The 18,572-nt window shown below is 38.0% G+C and overlaps 1 protein-coding gene across 1 annotated transcript; it reads left to right on the top strand.

The window, feature by feature from the left end:
• The first annotated feature begins 3,987 nt into the window (after positions 1-3,987).
• On the top strand, positions 3,988-16,227 carry apip (APAF1 interacting protein). The gene is made up of 8 exons (XM_085275713.1): positions 3,988-4,103; positions 6,571-6,639; positions 7,879-7,979; positions 10,320-10,368; positions 10,462-10,579; positions 11,016-11,151; positions 13,207-13,374; positions 15,569-16,227. The coding sequence occupies exons 2-8, from the start codon at positions 6,574-6,576 to the stop codon at positions 15,666-15,668; spliced, it is 738 nt and encodes a 245-aa protein (XP_085131839.1). The 5' UTR covers positions 3,988-4,103; positions 6,571-6,573; the 3' UTR covers positions 15,669-16,227.
• Positions 16,228-18,572: the final 2,345 nt, after the last annotated feature.

Below are 18,572 nucleotides of genomic sequence, written 5' to 3'. Positions count from 1 at the left end.
GTGTAAAAAGCTTGTTTATTATGGTCTCACGTAGGAACCCTGTTTCCAAACCTCTGCTCCACTGGCTCAGGCTTTTTAAAATGCGGCAGAGATTTTTCCTCATGTTTTCTTAATCAGCAGAATTCCCTAAAAACTATTGAGGTGTTTTCATCATATGTATTTTCTTGTAAGAGATTATCATTTTTTCCCTTTAAAGACAGGACAGATTATGTTTTTAAGCAATGCTTTTCAGTAAAGCATACAAACACTATGGCTCTGTGGTGTAGTGGTTAACACATTTGCTTTACGAGTGAACGAGCCTTTGTTTGATTATGGACAGAGACCCAAACCTGGGAATTGGGAAAACAGCATCAGGAACATTTGGTGTAAAGTTTATGCCACTGTGATGACCCTTTTGGAAAAAGAACGAGTGAAAGTACTTCTTATAAAGAGACATGCTAATGATTAAATACATGTTGTGTATGATACTGTCTAAAACTCTGCTATTCGTGGCAAAGTCACACAAGAGTAAAAATAGGTGGCATCATCTTAATGATTGGTTTGCACTTTTTCACATCTGGCAACCACGTGGAAGTAGTGCAAGCAACCAATGGCTCAACCAAAGGTTGAGCATGCAATTCGCTCAGCCTCTGGGCAGCCACGTTTGCTCCCACCTGGCGGGAAGGAACCTGTCTCCAATCACGTTACAACGCTGGCTTACTGCACTCATCCTCAGAGAACTGGTGAGAGTTTGTAAATAATCAGATGGTGTAATCAGTCAACTCGTTTGTGACACATTTTTTTGCATTTTTTCACGCATCGCTGGTTGCATTGTGGTTATACTCCAACTTAAAAGCAACGCAAGCAATCACTTTTTGTGATTGATTGATGATTTTATTAAAAATGACTTAAACTGTTTCCTTTGCTTCTCTGTTTATAATAGCATAACAACACTGCTCCAAAACCCAGAGGTGGATTATTAGAACATCTGTGCTTACTTTAATATAGGAACGGTAGGAGCATTTAATTGCATCATACTTCACAACTAGGCAACCAAATCTTAAATGACCATAAACAAAAAGTTAATTTTGTATATTAGTTTATTTCACCTTATGAAGAAGTACTGCTTTAAAGCAAACAAGCAATGAGTGCTTGTTCATATATGTCACAAAAGTCAAGTTGATCCATTGATTCTTTTTTTCTTTCACAGGCTTTCTGCTTTATTAAAAAATATAAATAAAAAATAAACCCTACTGGATAGTCTGACTTTACTGTTGCTTGGTCATATATAGGATTAGGTTAATGAAAATGAAAAGCTACTTATGCATAGAATACATTTCTATGCATAAGTAGCATAGCACAGTAATCATGTTTTTATCTTGTTTAACATGGAGGAATTATGCCAGCGTATAAACAATTCCCTCAGTCAAAAAAAAAGAAAAAGAAAAAAGATTATACTTGGTTATAATGTAAAATAAATTCCCAGAACAAGTTTTTTTTTATCTTATCATATTTACATGTTATCCTTTTGGTTTAATTAAGTTGGAATTCTGTTTTCCTTGTTGTTCAAATACATTTCTAGCTTGCTTGGCAATATTATATTATACTATAATATTATTGTTAGATATTTCGTTCCCATTAAAATACTGTGGCCACGAAAGTGACTGGAACACTACCAGTGATTTGGATAGGTGAGTGAATACTTTTGGCAATACAGTGTACATCTGTTCCTTATGACATAATACATGATCATATATCATCACTCCTATACTCCATGACAGTGAACTCTGTCACCACTGCTGGATAAAAAGATACTCACAGACATGGCATGTGTAGTTTTGCATTTTCAAGCTTCCCTATTGCCACCTTTTTTCCATGGTGATGGTTCTAAAATCCATCTGAATGAATATGGATCATATTTGACCCAGGAAAGTCTCAGTGTATAAATTTTGTATATTTTGGGTCAGTTTAGGAAAGATCATCAAATATCTAGCTAATGGCATTTAGAGCATTTATCTATGTATTTATTATTTGGCCATTTTTAGGTAACAGTTGCACAAATCCTACTGCTCCACTTACCTCAGCTAGAGGAAAACCCTCATTGATGTCTGACAGATTAAAAAGTGACCAATGTGGGAACTTTCACAGAGTGCCCACAGGGCTCTTTGAAGTCTCTCTTCCCCATACACAATAGGATTTTGAGTGAGTTCAACAAGATAGAAGGATGAACTGAGGGAGGAGTGCCTGTGTGGAAAGGCTTCAAGCCAACAGATAGCGTGTTCAGACTAGGCGCACAAATTCTTATGAAATAATCTGTAAGTTTCTGACTTCAGGTAAAACACAGGCACTGTTGTGCATTTAAGGGTAGCAGATGCTGTATAGTCTGAACAGGCAAACCATATAGCTGACAACGATGCTATAGGCAGGGGTAGGCAATTCCAGGCCTCGAGTGCTGGTGTCTTGCAGGTTTTAGATGATCATTTGATTCAGGTGTGTTGACCCAGGGTGATATCTAAAACCTGCAGGACACCCGCACTCGAGGCCTGGAGTTCAACACCCCTGCTATTGGTAATGAACAATAACAAAGTTATTACATAAAGCAGTACATGTCTCTTTCACTCCCTCTCCGTTGCGCTAAGAAAAAAACATGCTGTTATGAATACATTTTCTCTGAAAATCGCCTGGGTTGATGATACTGTGGGTTTATCGGAAAATAGTATAGATGGCAGGATTGCACATGAGAACCCCCACCTCTCAACAGTCTCCAAACAACAACAGCAACGACCAACAACATAAATCAAGTGTTCCCCACGTTTTGGCAGAAGATTTCTTTCAACATAACATCTAATGTTTGTGGATGCTGTCCTGACTTGCACTGCATTTTCACAACTCTGTAGGGCTGCACACTATTACAGATATACCTTGTTATGTAGTATAGTCTTTATACCAATATGTAATTTAAAAAAAATTGTTTCATTCTTGCACATCTTTGCTTAGTTGTTATCCATATTATCCATATATCCATATTATATATTATACTACATTATACACAGCATAGTATAGTAAAGATTCCGGTACAAATGTGCTGAATGAATTAAACTGCACTTTGATATTCTGGTGTGGACTAATAACTGTTATGTCGGTGCATTGGCATGGTTACTCTACTTTTTATGGGTTTAATTTAATGCCCCATTCCAAATGGGGTTCTCACCCCTTCCTACTACCACAAAAAGCTTACATTGGTAAGCAAAACAACCTATGATAGATATAGGACAATACTTGACAATGCATTGGATGCATACTAAATGTTATAGTCACAACTTTGTATATCAGTGTACAGTGATCCATTGAGAAATTTAACTCATTTATGAAAATTCTCTAGCCAGAAATAGTGAAATGTGTGATTTTTTTTGTTTTGACCTTACAGCAGTGTAATTTTTACACTTAAATTGACTTAAAAGTGTGTAATTTTTCTGTTGCAGCTGCCTACTTTATATTTATATATACAGGCATACTCAGTTCAGGGAATAAACTTAAATTAACATAAACCTTTGAAAAAACGTATACATGCTTAGCCACAATATCTTATTGGACGTTATTGCAATTTGTGAAGATTTTGTCTGTAACTAGACAGGGCTGCATTTTGATATGTGAAAAGCAAACGTGTCAGTCAAGAAAAAAGTGTCCATAAAGACATATTCCTTCAAATATTTGTTTCTTCCTATAGTTTTTATATACACACTATTTTGAAAAAAAAGAAGTGCGCCCTAAATTAGTGAGTAACCATATATAGTAACTTCACTGGGCCTGATTTACAGCATAAAAATAAACAGTTTTGAAAAAAGTCGCACAAGTGAAGAAAAAAACAAGCCTAGAGTTAGAATTGACAATTTACATATACATTTCAACTAGTGCCCCATAAAGGGTTAATACTTTTTGTTTTGTTTTATTTTATTCCCCCCTGCTCGTATAACGCAGATGGCTCTGCGAAAATGTTTAAATGCCAAAGTTTATGAGCCATCACATCCGGTGTTGTGTATTTGCACGCGCGCTTGTGCACGTCGCGTATTGATGACGTCCGAACGCTGATATCGCACACAGACTGATTTAGCACCAAAAGTCCAGTAAGTGGGTGTATTTTACACTTTTATTTTACTGAGCTTACAGAGTCGAGGTAAACGAGTCGTTGTTTTAACGTTTGACGACGAGACTTCACGCTTCGGGAACCATTTTTCGAAGCTATCGTCACTGCTACATGTTAGCCATAGCTATTAGCACAAATGGTACAACTGCAAACTTTTCGTGCAACCAGTTGAGCTCAGCCTCAGGAACTTAGTTGATGAACTCCCATAATCCTCCCTTGTTTGAGATGAACGAGCATCTTCTCACACTGAATGCTGAGTTGTGAGCATTGCGATAACATATGTTTCCTCGAAGAAGAAGACTTTCATATGTGCTGTCACTTGTCAAAGTTAACATCAAAGCTATGTTTTGCACTGCAGCGCTGTCTAATTATTCCTGTCGGTGTAAACTGACTCGGATAAATCAGATTTTATTGTTTTCATCACAGTGTAGCAAATGGTATATGTTCGACTTGACAATATATATTATGTAGGTTAGCAAGCAGCCTGTATTTCATTGGAAACTGCAACACAAACCGAAAAGTCACCTGTGTAGTTGTGGTGCACAGGGTAATGCTTGAGGTGAAATGTAAAGTCCACGTATGTTCTTTAACTGCATTTATATTGACAGTATGTATGATTTTAGAAACTGAACTGAAAAGTACGCCGTGGTTATATATGCTCTATGCTCAGGGTTAAGTTTATTCTTCATTTTAGTTAGTTGTTATTTAGTTGTGTGAAGGGAACCTGCAAAGTAAGAATTTCATTGTTCTGCGTAACCACTTGTGTTTTGCGGTGTATATGACGATAAACGTCTTGAATATAATGGATTAGTTAATATTTGATGTGAAAATCTGCATATCAGAAATGAATGACAAGGCTGATAGAAAATATATTAAAGGTTTATCCTTTTGTGTTTTATTTTCCATAAATATATGTATTTATTTATTTATTTCTCAAACTGGAATTGCACATTTACAACAACCTTTAAGTAATTGTACTGCCAGTGTTTGGCATGTGGCATAAAATAGGCTTTTCCCCTCTGTAATAGTAGACCGGTACGTAACTACCTGCTATGCAAGCCAAAAGTTTTACTGCACGTTGAATCGCAAATGCTAGAAACATGTATGTATATTATGTTATTTACCGCTATGTCTTTCTTTCAGTGCAGTTAGAATCTCAGATAAGCCATAAAACAAAGCTCCTCGTTGTGCAGTGGGGAATGAGTTTGTTACAGTCTTTAATAGGAATCTGTGTGTTTTTTGTGGTATTTCAATAATGTGATATAGAAGAATGTTTGAATAAACAAGCACCTCATTATGTAAAAGTCCCCTATGGAGGAAAAAAACAAACAAATCCCTATCCCTTATATATTTACTTGAAATAATGGTTTATTATTTATCTCTTTCTTGAATGTCTGTGACATAAATTTACCTTTCCATGTGAAAATGTAGGAAGCAAAGACAGAAAGCAACTTTTGGCCATTTTAATTTTTTTTTTTTTTTTTTTTAATTTTTAATTAAAAATTTAAAAAAAAAAGGAAAAAAAAATACAGGACAGATGGACTTTTAGTGCTGTACTGCAGAATAAAGGAAACAGTTAACTGTAATTAGTGTGATCCACACTGCGAAATTCATCCAACATTCAACTTCAGCCATTTCTGGATAGCTGTAGCTTGCAGACATCAGTTACAGTTAGGTTATGCAACTATGTTAAACCAGTGTGTTAATTTGTTTTAGTTGGGTGTTAATATTTAGCAAAAGATTTGCTAAGAAGTTCCTTTAAAAAAAAAAATAAAAATCATCCATTAAAAGTAAAGGCAGTCACAAATAAAACAAACCGTTCACGCAGTGCTTAATGCCCGTGCAGACGGTGTGACCATGGGAAGCTGTAAATATGAAAGACTGTCTGTCATGGTCTGCTTTGCTGATTGCTTTTCATTTCCTCATTGACGATGTGTCTCCAAATAAAAGAAACTCCTTCGCACTTCATCGTCAAACTAATGATAGTGCTTTCTATTTATTAATGCCAGTGCCATGCTGCTCTCACTCGCCTGTGCTGAAATGCAATATAAATCATTGTATTTGGTTCTGAATCTAGTGAGGCATGGAAAATTTATGTCTTAATGAAAGAAAAGAGCCTAAATGCTTGTATAATAGGAAAATACATTTAACAATGTGTTTTCAAGGGATTTCAAGCTGGAGCATAACCTTTTACATGTTACTCAGCATCTAAGATTGATCAAAGGAAACCACATGTCAGTTCTTGGAAACTGACATGTGGGAGAATAAAGAATAAGGGAAATTAGTCCAACTGTAATTCTTTCTTCTTCCTCCTTGATCCTTTTCCCTTTTGACCTTAAATCACTTCGCTCTTCCTCCTTCCACCAAATAAAGTGTTACCGATTACGTTGCCCAGTTTCTGTTGACATTATGACACATCTTTTAAATGCCGTTAACTGTTTTGACAGGAGATGTCGTCTTTTTGCGGCACCGGCGATGACTTTCAAGATGCAGGTCAAGAGACCACTGAAAAGCAGGCAAGTGTAGTGCGTGACATGAGAGATTTTTATTTATTTATGTTAAGGTATTTGTATAAACTGAAGTCTTCTAAATGCCTTTCTTAAGCGAGATGGTGATTTAAAAACTTGTGAGAATTTGAAAACTGTTACAGTAAAATGCAAAAGACAGGAAGTTAATGCTGTTAAAAATTATAAAATAAAATAATAAACATTTTAATTGAAGTTAATTATTTTGATGCACTTTGTGTTATCCTTGCTAATACAACAGTCACACCTTGAAGCTTAGGATGTATTAACTGAATTAGTTTGAAAAATGACTCACCCACGGGCTAATAAAAGGAGTTGATTGTGTCGGTTTTCTAGGTGTTGCACTGTGTGTTTTAGTAGCTACAATTCCAGAGTACAAGAGACTTGGCAGCAGATTTAGAATCAAGTTTCAGTCACATTTATATTTCTGCATCACTCACTGAATTCCAGTGACAATGCAGAGAGTAGTTTGTTGGTTGTAACTTTACAGCTGAGCTTCATGCGTGATGTTAGTGAGGTAGACGGCTTAATGATGTGCGCGTTTAAAATCTATTGGCCCAGCTGAGGGTTCGAAGGGTGCTGTAGTTAAAAGAATCGGTGAAAACGTTTGTCTTCGTAAACTAAATCTATATAATGTACATTATGGATATATAAAATGCTGTAAGCCTGATTTTTATGTCATTTTTCTAATAAGGTTAATGTATGAACTGCCATGATTGATATGGTTGTAAAGCTGTCAAAAAAGAGGACTTTCATTTTTGGTCTTTATATGCAAATAATTTCCTATGAACTGTTGCTATGGCAATTTGAAGTACTGCTTACAGACATAAATTCCACTGTTAATGTAGTTGCCACATTACTAAACCTTGATTTGCTACAATAAAAAGTGATTGTATCTTGGTATAACATTAAAAGCAAATAGGCTACTGGTAGTTGTAATTTAATTGGTATTTATTTATTCTTTTGTGCCGGGGAAACAAAGCTTCATATTGAGGTGGGGAAAAAAGTATCTGGCTCTTAACCACCCTATCTGTGAATATCTAGTTAATTTTATCTTTATGTGCAAATACCGTTCAATTTTAAGTATCAGCAGACACTGAAGTTCGCCGTGTAAATGTTGTAGCGTTCAAAGTTTAAAATGCAGTGCATGAGTTTTTACTTTTCTTGACGCTGGCTGACGCAACGTGTTCAACTGTTGTTACTCAAGTTACACTTTTGCGTCTGTTACAGGACAAGGACCATCCACGTGTCCTCATTCCTGAGTTATGTCGGCTCTTCTACCAGCTGGGATGGGTGACTGGGACGGGTGGAGGGATAAGTCTGAAACAAGGGTTCGTATGTAAATTTTTAATTTTTTTTCAACTTACAATGCAGAGCATTGTGAAATATTGGAAATGTTGAGGCTTATCCTCTGTTGCTCATCTGTGAAGGATATTTCCTGTTAAAATTACTGATTGGCACACCGTTAATACGAATGTCTTTGGAAACGCCGAAGATGCCAAAAAATATTTTTTGTTGGTGGATGTGTGTGCATGGCAGTGATTCAGGATTCGGTGAGGCTAATAGGGAGTTTGTTATATTAGTTTTGACAGTGTGTGTGAATCTAGGTTAAAAGCAGAAGGCCGTAGTTTTGCTGTAATGAAACAGAATTCAAACCGAAGGCTTTGACAGGTTATTACAAGCATCTTTGAACTATGTTGTCTTGGAAGGCAGCTACAAAGAAAGCACCTCCCATTAGCAAATCTCTTTGAAGAGTGGAATGGCAGACATTTATTTAAGCCAGCAAGGTAACTTGATGAAACTTCCAGTGAAGCCAGATAACCATTCAGCCACAGCTTCATGCACACTGGCAACTCTAAAATGATTTGAGGGAGAGTTTTCCATCTTGTTGAATGATTATACCTTTAGATTCAAATAGAAAATGAGCAGTTGTAAGCTCCACTTTGGATCATTCCTCAAAAAGCCTGCAGTTTGACAGAATAACTATCTTTCAGTTTGACTTTTTTTTTTTTTTTTTAACATCATACCCCCCGCCCGCCCGCCAAAAAAAATAGGACACATTTGACGCAGGCTTGTGTCATTACAGATGGAGTATGCCGTGGTAATTTACGGCCATGACATTTATCACCTCAGTGCATTTTGTGATGATAAAAAGAAAATATCACCAAACAACACAAATCATATGTATTGGACCTAATGTTGAATCGATCAGGCAGCCAGAATACATTATGCAGTAGTGTTGTTTTACACAAAAGTGTGTTGTTGTTCGGGGTTTTTTTGTTTGCTGTAAGCGCAGGGCTGAATTTTAAGCTCTTCTGCCTTTTTCTCCTGCCCCCCACCCTCCTCTTCACAGCTGCTTTGGTTTGACTCAGAAATGACTCACAGCCTGAGGCAGCCTCACCGAAACTTGCACTCAAAATCAATAAGCTACTCCTCTATCTGGAAATGTTTGTTGCTAGATAAAGACGGGAACAATGGTTCCATCTACTAGACTCTATTGGGAAATGTCAAGGCACAAAACATTTAAGCAAAAAGAAAGGTTGTTTCAGAGATTTTGAGGGAATCAGCTGAGTTTCTCTATTTAACACTGCCACTTGCATTTGTTTGCATTTCACTCCAGGCTTTGTTCCATCAGGTCTTGTGAACAAGGCTATAGAATACCAGGTTTTCTAACAAAGAGAATGCTGTATTAGGGAAATGTCACATGATATTTACACACATAACAGTTGTGATATTTACACTGCAGTTCAAAGACGGTTCCAAGTAAATGGAAAGGCAGAGCAATAAAGTGCTCCAGCTGAACGGCCAAACTCTGAGCCAACTTTGTGTTTAACTGGTGGAAAAAGAAAAAAGTGAAATTGGATTGCAAAAGTCTTGAACCACCCCTTTTCATATTTTTTGTCCTTGGATATAGTTTGATTCCAAGAGACAGACTTTCTTGTACGTCTTGGAAATCATTTGTTCCAATTTCTTTAGGTGAATCTACAAAAGATGGTACAATATAAAGTGATTTTGCACCAGTGACGTGATTTCTTAAAAAAGCTATTAAGTGAAAACGTATGTCCACATGGTGCGCAGTGTCATTTAAAAAATTTGAGTAAACTGGACAAGTAAAGGACAAAAGAAGCAGCTGGCTTAAAAATGCAAGCAGATGATATTCAGCAGATAAACATTTTTTTTGAGTCATGTCCTTAGGAAATAGGAAAAGCAAAGACTTGATGCAGGAACTTGGAGATGCCTCTAGCCCTCAGTTGGTCCATCTAGTGTTTGCAGAAGACTCGTCAGAAATGGTTCTTAAGAAAGGGAAAGGGTGGAGAAAAAAAGGCTGTGGTATACAGGAAGTGGACTAAAAAGGCATGGGGACAGCTACAGCATTGTCTTCTGCCATCTGTAAAACACAGTGGAGGCTGTGTCTTGGTTCAGGGCTGCATTTGAGCCAGTGGTGTTGGAGATTGTGCCAAAATTGATGGAATTATGAACATGGAAAAGTAACGTCAAATTTTGAGCCGCCATGCAATACCTTCTAAATTTAAGTTACTAGTTTTTTTTTTTCTGACGTGGAAACCCTTAGTTTCTCATGGAGTTATGAAGAAATAACTTCTAGGTTCACATCAGAAGGATGTACTACGTTATCCTCATGATATTAACTGTATTTGCTGTAAAACTTACAGAGACCAGATCTACATTGCACCATCAGGTGTTCAGAAAGAGAGAATCCAGGTGAGGAGACTGTAAGTGGTGTGAAACTTTGTTCTGCCCAATAGAGAGCAGATTGATGTGAGTGATCAACAGTTTTGAAACTCTGTTCTTCAGCCAGAAGATATGTTTGTTTGTGACATGGAGGAGAGGGACATCAGCTGTCCTCCTGCCTGGAAGACATTGAAGAAGAGCCAGTGCACACCACTTTTTATGAACGCCTATACTATGAGAGGTTAGTCGCTCTTTGCACAATGCTTACCACCCACGTTAGCCACTATTTGCATACACCAATTAAAAAAAGAAAAAGATCTGTAAGTGATCTTTTAAATGAAGCAGTTCTTTTAGTCTGAGTGATGATTTAGTACAGCACACAGAAAAAAGAAAAGACTTCTTTAATTACAGATGTTTTCTAATTTAAAAAGCTAAATGAAATGTGGGAGTGGTGCATGCTCCTGATTCATGTACTAAATGCTGTGATTATGTTCACTTAAATGGGTACACCGTTTTGTCATGGAAACAAAATTCAATTGTAGAAAACCATTAACTTGAGGTCATTGTTAGGGGAAGGGTACAACTTTTTATTTTATTTTAAATTATCGTTTGCGAAAGACTGTACCAATAGACAACACTCACACATCAAAATCTCCTCTTCCTTTGCTAAAATACAGGGGCACAGGCAGTTATACACACCCACTCGAAGGCTGCTGTCATGGCAACGCTGCTCTATCCTGGCAAAGAGTTCAGGATAACACACCAGGAGATGATCAAGGGGATTCGTAAGGGCACCTCAGGCACAAACTATCGGTATGCAATCAAGCAGCAAGGATTAGTGAAGTCCAACGAGCTTCTAAGCATTTATTTATTTATTTATTTTCTCATGGTGTAACAAAGTTGTTATGCAAATATGGTCACGGAAAAGGAGTAGAAACACAAACTTGAATGAAGTGGTTGACACTAGATATGTTAAACTTGAGGCTACGTATAGACCAGGGGTCAGCAACCTTGAACACCCAAAGAGCCATTTGGACCCGGTTTCTATGCAAAGGAAAACACTGGGAGCTGCAAATACTTTTTGACATCTAAAATGAAGATAACACTGTATGTATTGTTTTTTACCTTTATGCTTTTTGTGAACAACTAAAGTGTGTTGCTTATGAAATCCATGAAGTGCTACAGAGAAAATTACATTTTATTTATGTAACGAACACATTTTGAACTCTTAAAGAAATATAACAAAAAGGAAAGACACCCAGCTGAACTAAAATGATCCAGCAAACAAAAACTGCTGTGAGCCGCCACCCTTATATCGGAATAAAGCACTATGCTACTATGCAACGGGGCGATCGTGGCTCAAGAGTTGGCAGTTCGTCTTGTAATCAGAAGGTTGCCGGTTGGAGCCCCGGCTCCGACAGTCTCGGTCGTTGGGCAAGACACTTGGGCAAGACACTTCACCCGTTGCTTACTGGTGGTGGTCAGAGGGCCCGGTGGCGCCAGTGTCCGGCAGCCTCGCCTCTGTCAGTGCGCTGTGGCTACAGTGTAGTTTGCATCACCAGTGTGTGAATGGGTGGATGACTGAATGTGTAAAGCGCTTTGGGGTCTTTAGGGACTAGTAAAGCGCTATACAAATACAGGCCATTTACTAAAAAATGAAAAATAAATATTTGTAAAATTCTGCATAAATATTATTTACTTATATTTATTTTACCTGGTAAATGTGTGTGGCGGGGCGTGGTCTGCAGTGCATAATTGGCCAACCTGGGGTTGAAAGTCTCTGTAAATGCATGGCGTTTCAGCGTGTATACCGGCTTCCGCGAGTGTGACACTTATTTTGAGCGACGAAAAATAATAAAATATAATTTTATTTTTATATTTCAAAATCACAATAATCTTCCAATTTAGAACTACAAGTTTAAAAAGAACTAACACAAAAAATACACTTCAGCTAAGTACTTGTAATTTATTTTCCCAAACCACGCGGAGCCGCAATAGAAGGACTAAAGAGTCGCAGGTTGCCGACCCCTGGTATAGACTATTTATTTTTATGTTATCCAACGTATCCCAAACAAACTCATGAGCTGAGAACAATTATGGTAAATGAAGTGGAAACCTGTCCAACGAGAATGATTAAGTCGAGGCAGGGTTTTGGCACAAGCTCGTGTACTTTCAATCTGGCAGTAGAAATTTCCAGCATTTGCCTAGTAGTTCAGCGAGCTTTCCGTGGAAACATGTTTGGTTTATTGTTTTGGTCGGGGTTAAGAAAAGCATAACCGCAGTATGTGCTGAAGAGGGGTTTTTTTTTTTTTTTTTTTTTTTTTTTAATATGTTGGCTATTTATACATCATCATCTTGCCCGTGTTTATTGCCATCTCTTTCCCAATAACCCTGATGTTGGTTAGGAAACCTTTTATGCAGTGTTCATTGTTATGTACTGATAGCTATCTAACCACACAGCTGAATGAATGAAGGAAATTTTGGCACCATGGTTAAACCCTGTTGAAATAGGGTGGCAGCAGATTATATTAAATGATGAACTGTTTAGCTTTTAACATGCTGCACAGGTCTGAGGTTGTTTTGTTTAATCAGCAGTCTAAAACCTGGTTATAAAATGCAAATAAGAGAAACAGCAACTCCTCACAGGGTTCATGCTCAACTATTTTAAGTTCAAAGCTTGATTTACCCTCACTGTGTTGCCTCCTTTTGATTGCCACCCAATCAAAGATTCTGGCAAGCTGATGGCAGCGTCAGCCTCCGAGAACAAGCATATAGAGCATGTATCTGACTGTACTCTGGTGGGAAAAGGGTGAAAAGGAACAACTTTAGCAGTTATCAGCCTTTGTGTCATTTGTCATGTTTACACAGGTATGATGACTTCCTGGTTGTGCCGATTATTGAAAATACACCAGAGGAGAAGGACTTGAAAGACCGGATGGCTCGGGCAATGGAAGAATACCCAGATTCATGTGCAGTTCTTGTCCGCAGGCATGGTGTCTATGTGTGGGGCGAGTCGTGGGAAAAAGCGAAGACTATGTGAGCATTTATTTCACTGCACTATTCCACTTGTTGCTATAAACATGATAAGATATGCAAAACAAGACTTTTGATGAAGTTTTTGACATTTCTAGTATAGTTTGTCAAACTTTCCGTAGAAGGTGAATTGTTAAGATTTGGAGTTTCCATTAGGGTTGTCTTTCACCATGAAATTTTAAGTTGTTGTAAGTCATACATACGTTGTCCAATCAGTCCAAAACCTCTTGTGGTTAATGAAAAGATAGCCCGAACATATCTACATATCACTAATGAGCAGTGTTGGGTAAGTTACTTTAAATTAGTAACTTAGTTACATTACTAGTTACTTCTATCAAAAGTAACTCAGTTACTTCAAGTTACTCGTTACTTTCAGAGTAACTAGTTACTAGGGAAAGTAACTTTGGTTTAACTCAGAATTCTCTTGTTAATGTGTTGCTTCCGTAACTGGATACCCAGCAAGATTGCCAGTCTTCTAGCTTGCTTACTTGCCACAAGTGCACTGTGCCACCTACCAATAGAAAGGAAAAAATAATGTGCACATTTCCACGAGAGAAATCCCACGCCTGATTTTATCCTAGCCATTCTATCCTCGCTTTTTACATGCAACACAAAAAACTGCAGTCGTGGTGCTTTCGATTGTACTCAGAACTCGGAAATTCTGCCTTCTGAATAGGAAGATGTAGGTAACACCAGACTGCAGATGAGCTGCATACAGAGCTGGACTGGGACAAAAAAAATCGTCCCGGGCATTTTGACTAGAGACCGGCCTGCCATTATAGGAAAAATCATAAAGCCTTTCAATGAAAACAAACACTGTTGTGACTGTGATGTACACTGTTCTGATGGTATATATGTATCAATCTATCAATCGTTTGTTGTAAGACTCAGATAATTATTTTTTTAAAAGTGAGACATTTTAAATGAGAATAAGAAAGTATTTCCTTGTGCCCCCCTTTCCCTTTTAATGCCCTACATGGACCCCTGCCAACACTTTGCTAGACCCGCCCCTGCACAGTTACCAGCTTACTCAGAAGAGCCTTCAGATCTAGATGATGCTTTATGATGAAAAATTTGCATTTTCATTTAACGCCATGCCCCGGCATCATGAAGAATGGCTTTGAAAAAGGAAATATTTTTGAAACCACTGCCTCAATATAACAGGAAGTTCACTACTTTGAATTTAACAGGTTTTTGCCATTTTCAGACCACAGTCACAAAGGCAACCCTCTGCCAACCTCTGGTTGCTAACGAAAAATGTGTACTCCCAAGTGGTTGCTGGCTTTCATCAGGTGAAATCTGTCTCAAAGATTGGTTTCTGATTATTTTAGAAGTTCCTGCAGTCGGCTATAGTTTGCATGCAAGACACTGACTTTTTTCTGAGTACAAGGGAATGTTTTCCAAATTGATGGAGCATGATGGACTTTCACTTTCAAGGTGAACGTTCTCGGTTTCCAGTTCATCACATTTTTCAACAGTTTCAATACTGCTTGGCAAGCTGTTTGTTTGCCGACAAGTTGGCATATTCCAACCAATCTAGTGGTGACCATAGCCACATGCTAGTGTCCAAACCTCCCCTTTGATCACTGTTCCCAACAACCAGTATGCAACCAGCTGGGTGATGAACACTTTTCCCTCCTGACTGGTTGCCAAATGGTTGCTGACCATTCTCTAGGCCTGTGTGACAGAATAAACACAATAACACCCCATTTTGATTGAATCTTATATACTTGTTCTTTGGTTAGTTTAATCTAAAAGCTTTTGTTATGCTAACTTGTAAAAATTTCGAGGTTTTGTTGCAGGGCATGTCTGTGGCAGCATGGCAAATTTTGTCAATGTCAATATTCACTGATATAGTTTCACCTGTTCTCAACAGGAATTTGGCATTATGTGATAAACATTATCAGAGATACAAATGTTCATTGTTTGTTCTACATTTGATATACAGTAAAATATAAATAGCGGGTGCTCTAAAACGCCACCTAGTGGTTACATGACGTGATAAGCAACTAATTTGTACAACACCCACTTAGACTCCAGGACTTAAGACTTTTACCTGACTGCACAAATCCCCTCTACTAAAGTGCAAAGGTCAGACCATCTCTGCTTATGGCTTTATTTATTTATTTTGTGTCATAATCTTGCAAAAGCATATTAGTTTTAATAATTTCTGTTGCATCTTTCCTGTGTTTTCCAGGTGCGAATGCTACGACTACCTGTTTGACGTTGCAGTCCAGATGAAGCAATGTGGACTGGACCCCTCAGCCCTTCCGATGGAAGAAAAAGGAATAGTTTGATATTTGATGGTGCTTTTCAAAGAGACATTTGTGGCAGAAAGGTTAGTGGAGTTCAATCAGGAGAGCAGATTGTAATCATTTGCCTTTCATGCCAGCCTGCTTCAAATTTGATGAAATTTGATGGTAAGGGTAGATTCAGGGTTGAAGGAGATTGAATGCCTGCGATCTGGAAGAATCTGAAGGAACACTGTGAAGCACTGTGGGACAACTCATGAGTGAGCAGCTGTCAAATCAATGTCCTTAGGTTCAAATGTTTCTCTATTCAAGTCTGACTGGACTGAAATCAAGGTCTCGGTGTATGCCAGGCATGAACATCACGCTGCATTTCACTGACTGCTTCAATCGATTTAGAAAAGAAAAAAAAAAAAGCCAATAAAATGTGTAATTGTGTAAAATAAGTGTAGGTTTTCTGTTTCTTAAGTTTTCGGCTATAGTTAAATAAAATCCAGTTTTCCTTTCTAAAACACGATCTTTCTCATGTTAATTTTTCAATGCAAGCCCAGGGAGACACCTGACGTTCTGTATATGTAAATAAAGCACATCTTTAACCTATAAAAAATACAGCATAGACAGAAATGGCTGCTCATTTTTCTCAAACACTGTTTACCAAAAGTGACCACATGTTGGATGAAAGAACTCTTTCTGTACCCGTGGACGTTGTTTCGCTCTCACACCACCATTCCAGGAACAGGCATGTGCATTTGTGTGCAGGCATCTCACGGCGTCTGCGGATCCTCGCACAGCATGACTTCAGTCGTCGGCATACTCATTTCTCATGAAAGCCAGAGCTGTTGTTCTTTTAACAAGCTCCCTCTGCTGCCACTATCCCATTGTTTCCACCGCTACACTCATTCAAAACAGAACACTGTCAAATGTGCCGCAGGCTTATTTAAAATTGGTGAAAACAAGAAATGTACAGAAAACATAAACAAAAATATTCTTTTGTGTTGCACCAACGCTGCCAAGACCCCCCCCCCCCCCCCCCCCAAACTGATTAATGAGGATCTCTGGTAAGCTCATTTGCAAAAGAAACCGAACACCAGCCTGTAACACAGAAAATGACATTCTGAAGCTCACAATGTCAGAGACACAATGTCTCAACGGAAATGAGTTCTCTGATTTTTACTTCTTTCTTTCTATGCAGCTGCTGTTCAGTGATTTTTATCTATAAAAAAAAAAATCATTCGCATTTAAAAACTTAAAAGTATAAAGCAATGTGAAAGTTGGACTGAAATCTGACAATATCATTTTGATAGACTCAGACTGCTCATCCTAATATTATGTATATTATAATTCCCAATATTCATTCCATTATGCATTCCTATTAATATTTATCGCCTGTCAGCCTGAAAAGTTCAGCAGCAACAGACGCATTAAGAATAGAATATGAAGAAAGACTCAGATGATATTAGAGCTCAGGGGGTTGCTGTGGCACATTAAACCACGCTGAAGTGGGGCTGAGTGGGTACAGACACCTGACTCACAAATACAAAGTTAAACACATACAGGTTTATTTTTGATGGTGAAGAGGGATTAGGATGAAGTATGAACTTGTCCCCGAGAGATCAGGAGCAGAGAACTACTGGTATTGTAAGTGACCAGGATGATCTTGTACTCTAATACGTATTGGGAGGAAAGGCCATTTAGGTTTAATAAAATGCAAAGGCAAGGTATTTTTTAAAAAAATAATTGGATTGCAAACATTTTACGTTCTGTTATCAAATCATGGCATCTCTTCTGAAGAAGACCTCTGTCCCAAAGCGAGTATTTGTTTTAGTATTTAATAATTTACCTTTTAAGTGTCTATAAAGTGTATTAAAAGGCCTTAAATAGCAAAAGTACTGGAGTGTCATCAGCTCCATTTTCAAGGATGTAATTGAAGGGTGAAGATGAGGGCTTATTGGATCTTGGTGCTACTGTGCTGTTTGAAGCCTTTTTTGTGTGTGTTTCTCTTGAATCTTGGCCTAAAATGACATTACATTACAAAAAAGTTTGCAATAACTGTTGAGGAACCACTTTTATACAAAGACCGGCTTTTGAGGGGTACTGGCTCTAAATGGCTGAAGGCACAAACCCTTGAAACCTTTAAGCTTTCAATCAAACAAGCTCAGATAATTGATTGTTTTTGCTCACTGGTTCAGTTTGAATTCCCTCAAAAAGTTTATTGGTGGCCAAGCAGCATAGCTGTGTAGGTACCCATTCTTTTCTGAAGTCTCTTAACACCTCTAGATCCAAGTGCTATAGTGTCTAAGCAAAGGGTCAAAGTCATTGGTCAAATTCTTTTCAATCTTTGCTAAAATTGGGATAGATTATCTTCAGATTAAGCTTCACACAGGTTATCGTATTGATTGTTGATTCATCACAGCCAGCCGGTACAGTCAACTGCTCCTGAGGCAATATCTCACTTGTGGCATTTAACATTTTTGACATTATTTAGAGGTCTCAGTGGTGAAATATTCAATTTCATTTTCCATGGGTCTTTTTTTTTTCCCCTTAATTTTCACCATAAGATTTTCTGACAAAGTGTCACAATCTTGGAGCTTATTTTTTCTATCCACCCAACTAGCTATCTTGTCCTTATCCAGTTCAGGGTCATTGGACGACTGGAGCCTAGCCCATGTGTAGCCTGGCCATTCTCTGGCATCAACAAGACATTTTCTGTCTGAGAACCGCCGCTCACTGGACATTTTCTCTCTCTAACCATTCTCTGTAAACCCAAGAGATGGTTGCATGGGGAAAAACCCAGTAGATCAGCAGTTTCTGAAATACCCAGACCAGCCTGTCTGGCGCAAACAACCATCCCTCTTTCAAAGTCATGCAGACAATGTTTCTTCCTCTATTCTGATGCTCGATTTGAACTTGTCTTGATTGTCTTGTGCATGTCTGTATACCATGAGTTGCTGC

The sequence above is a fragment of the Mchenga conophoros genome, linkage group LG1 (genome assembly GCF_057382185.1).
Source record: "Mchenga conophoros isolate Kocher_MC1m ecotype Shallow Benthic linkage group LG1, M_conophoros_male_GT1.1, whole genome shotgun sequence".
Taxonomy (NCBI): domain Eukaryota; kingdom Metazoa; phylum Chordata; class Actinopteri; order Cichliformes; family Cichlidae; genus Mchenga; species Mchenga conophoros.
This window is presented reverse-complemented; position numbering and strand designations above follow the sequence as displayed.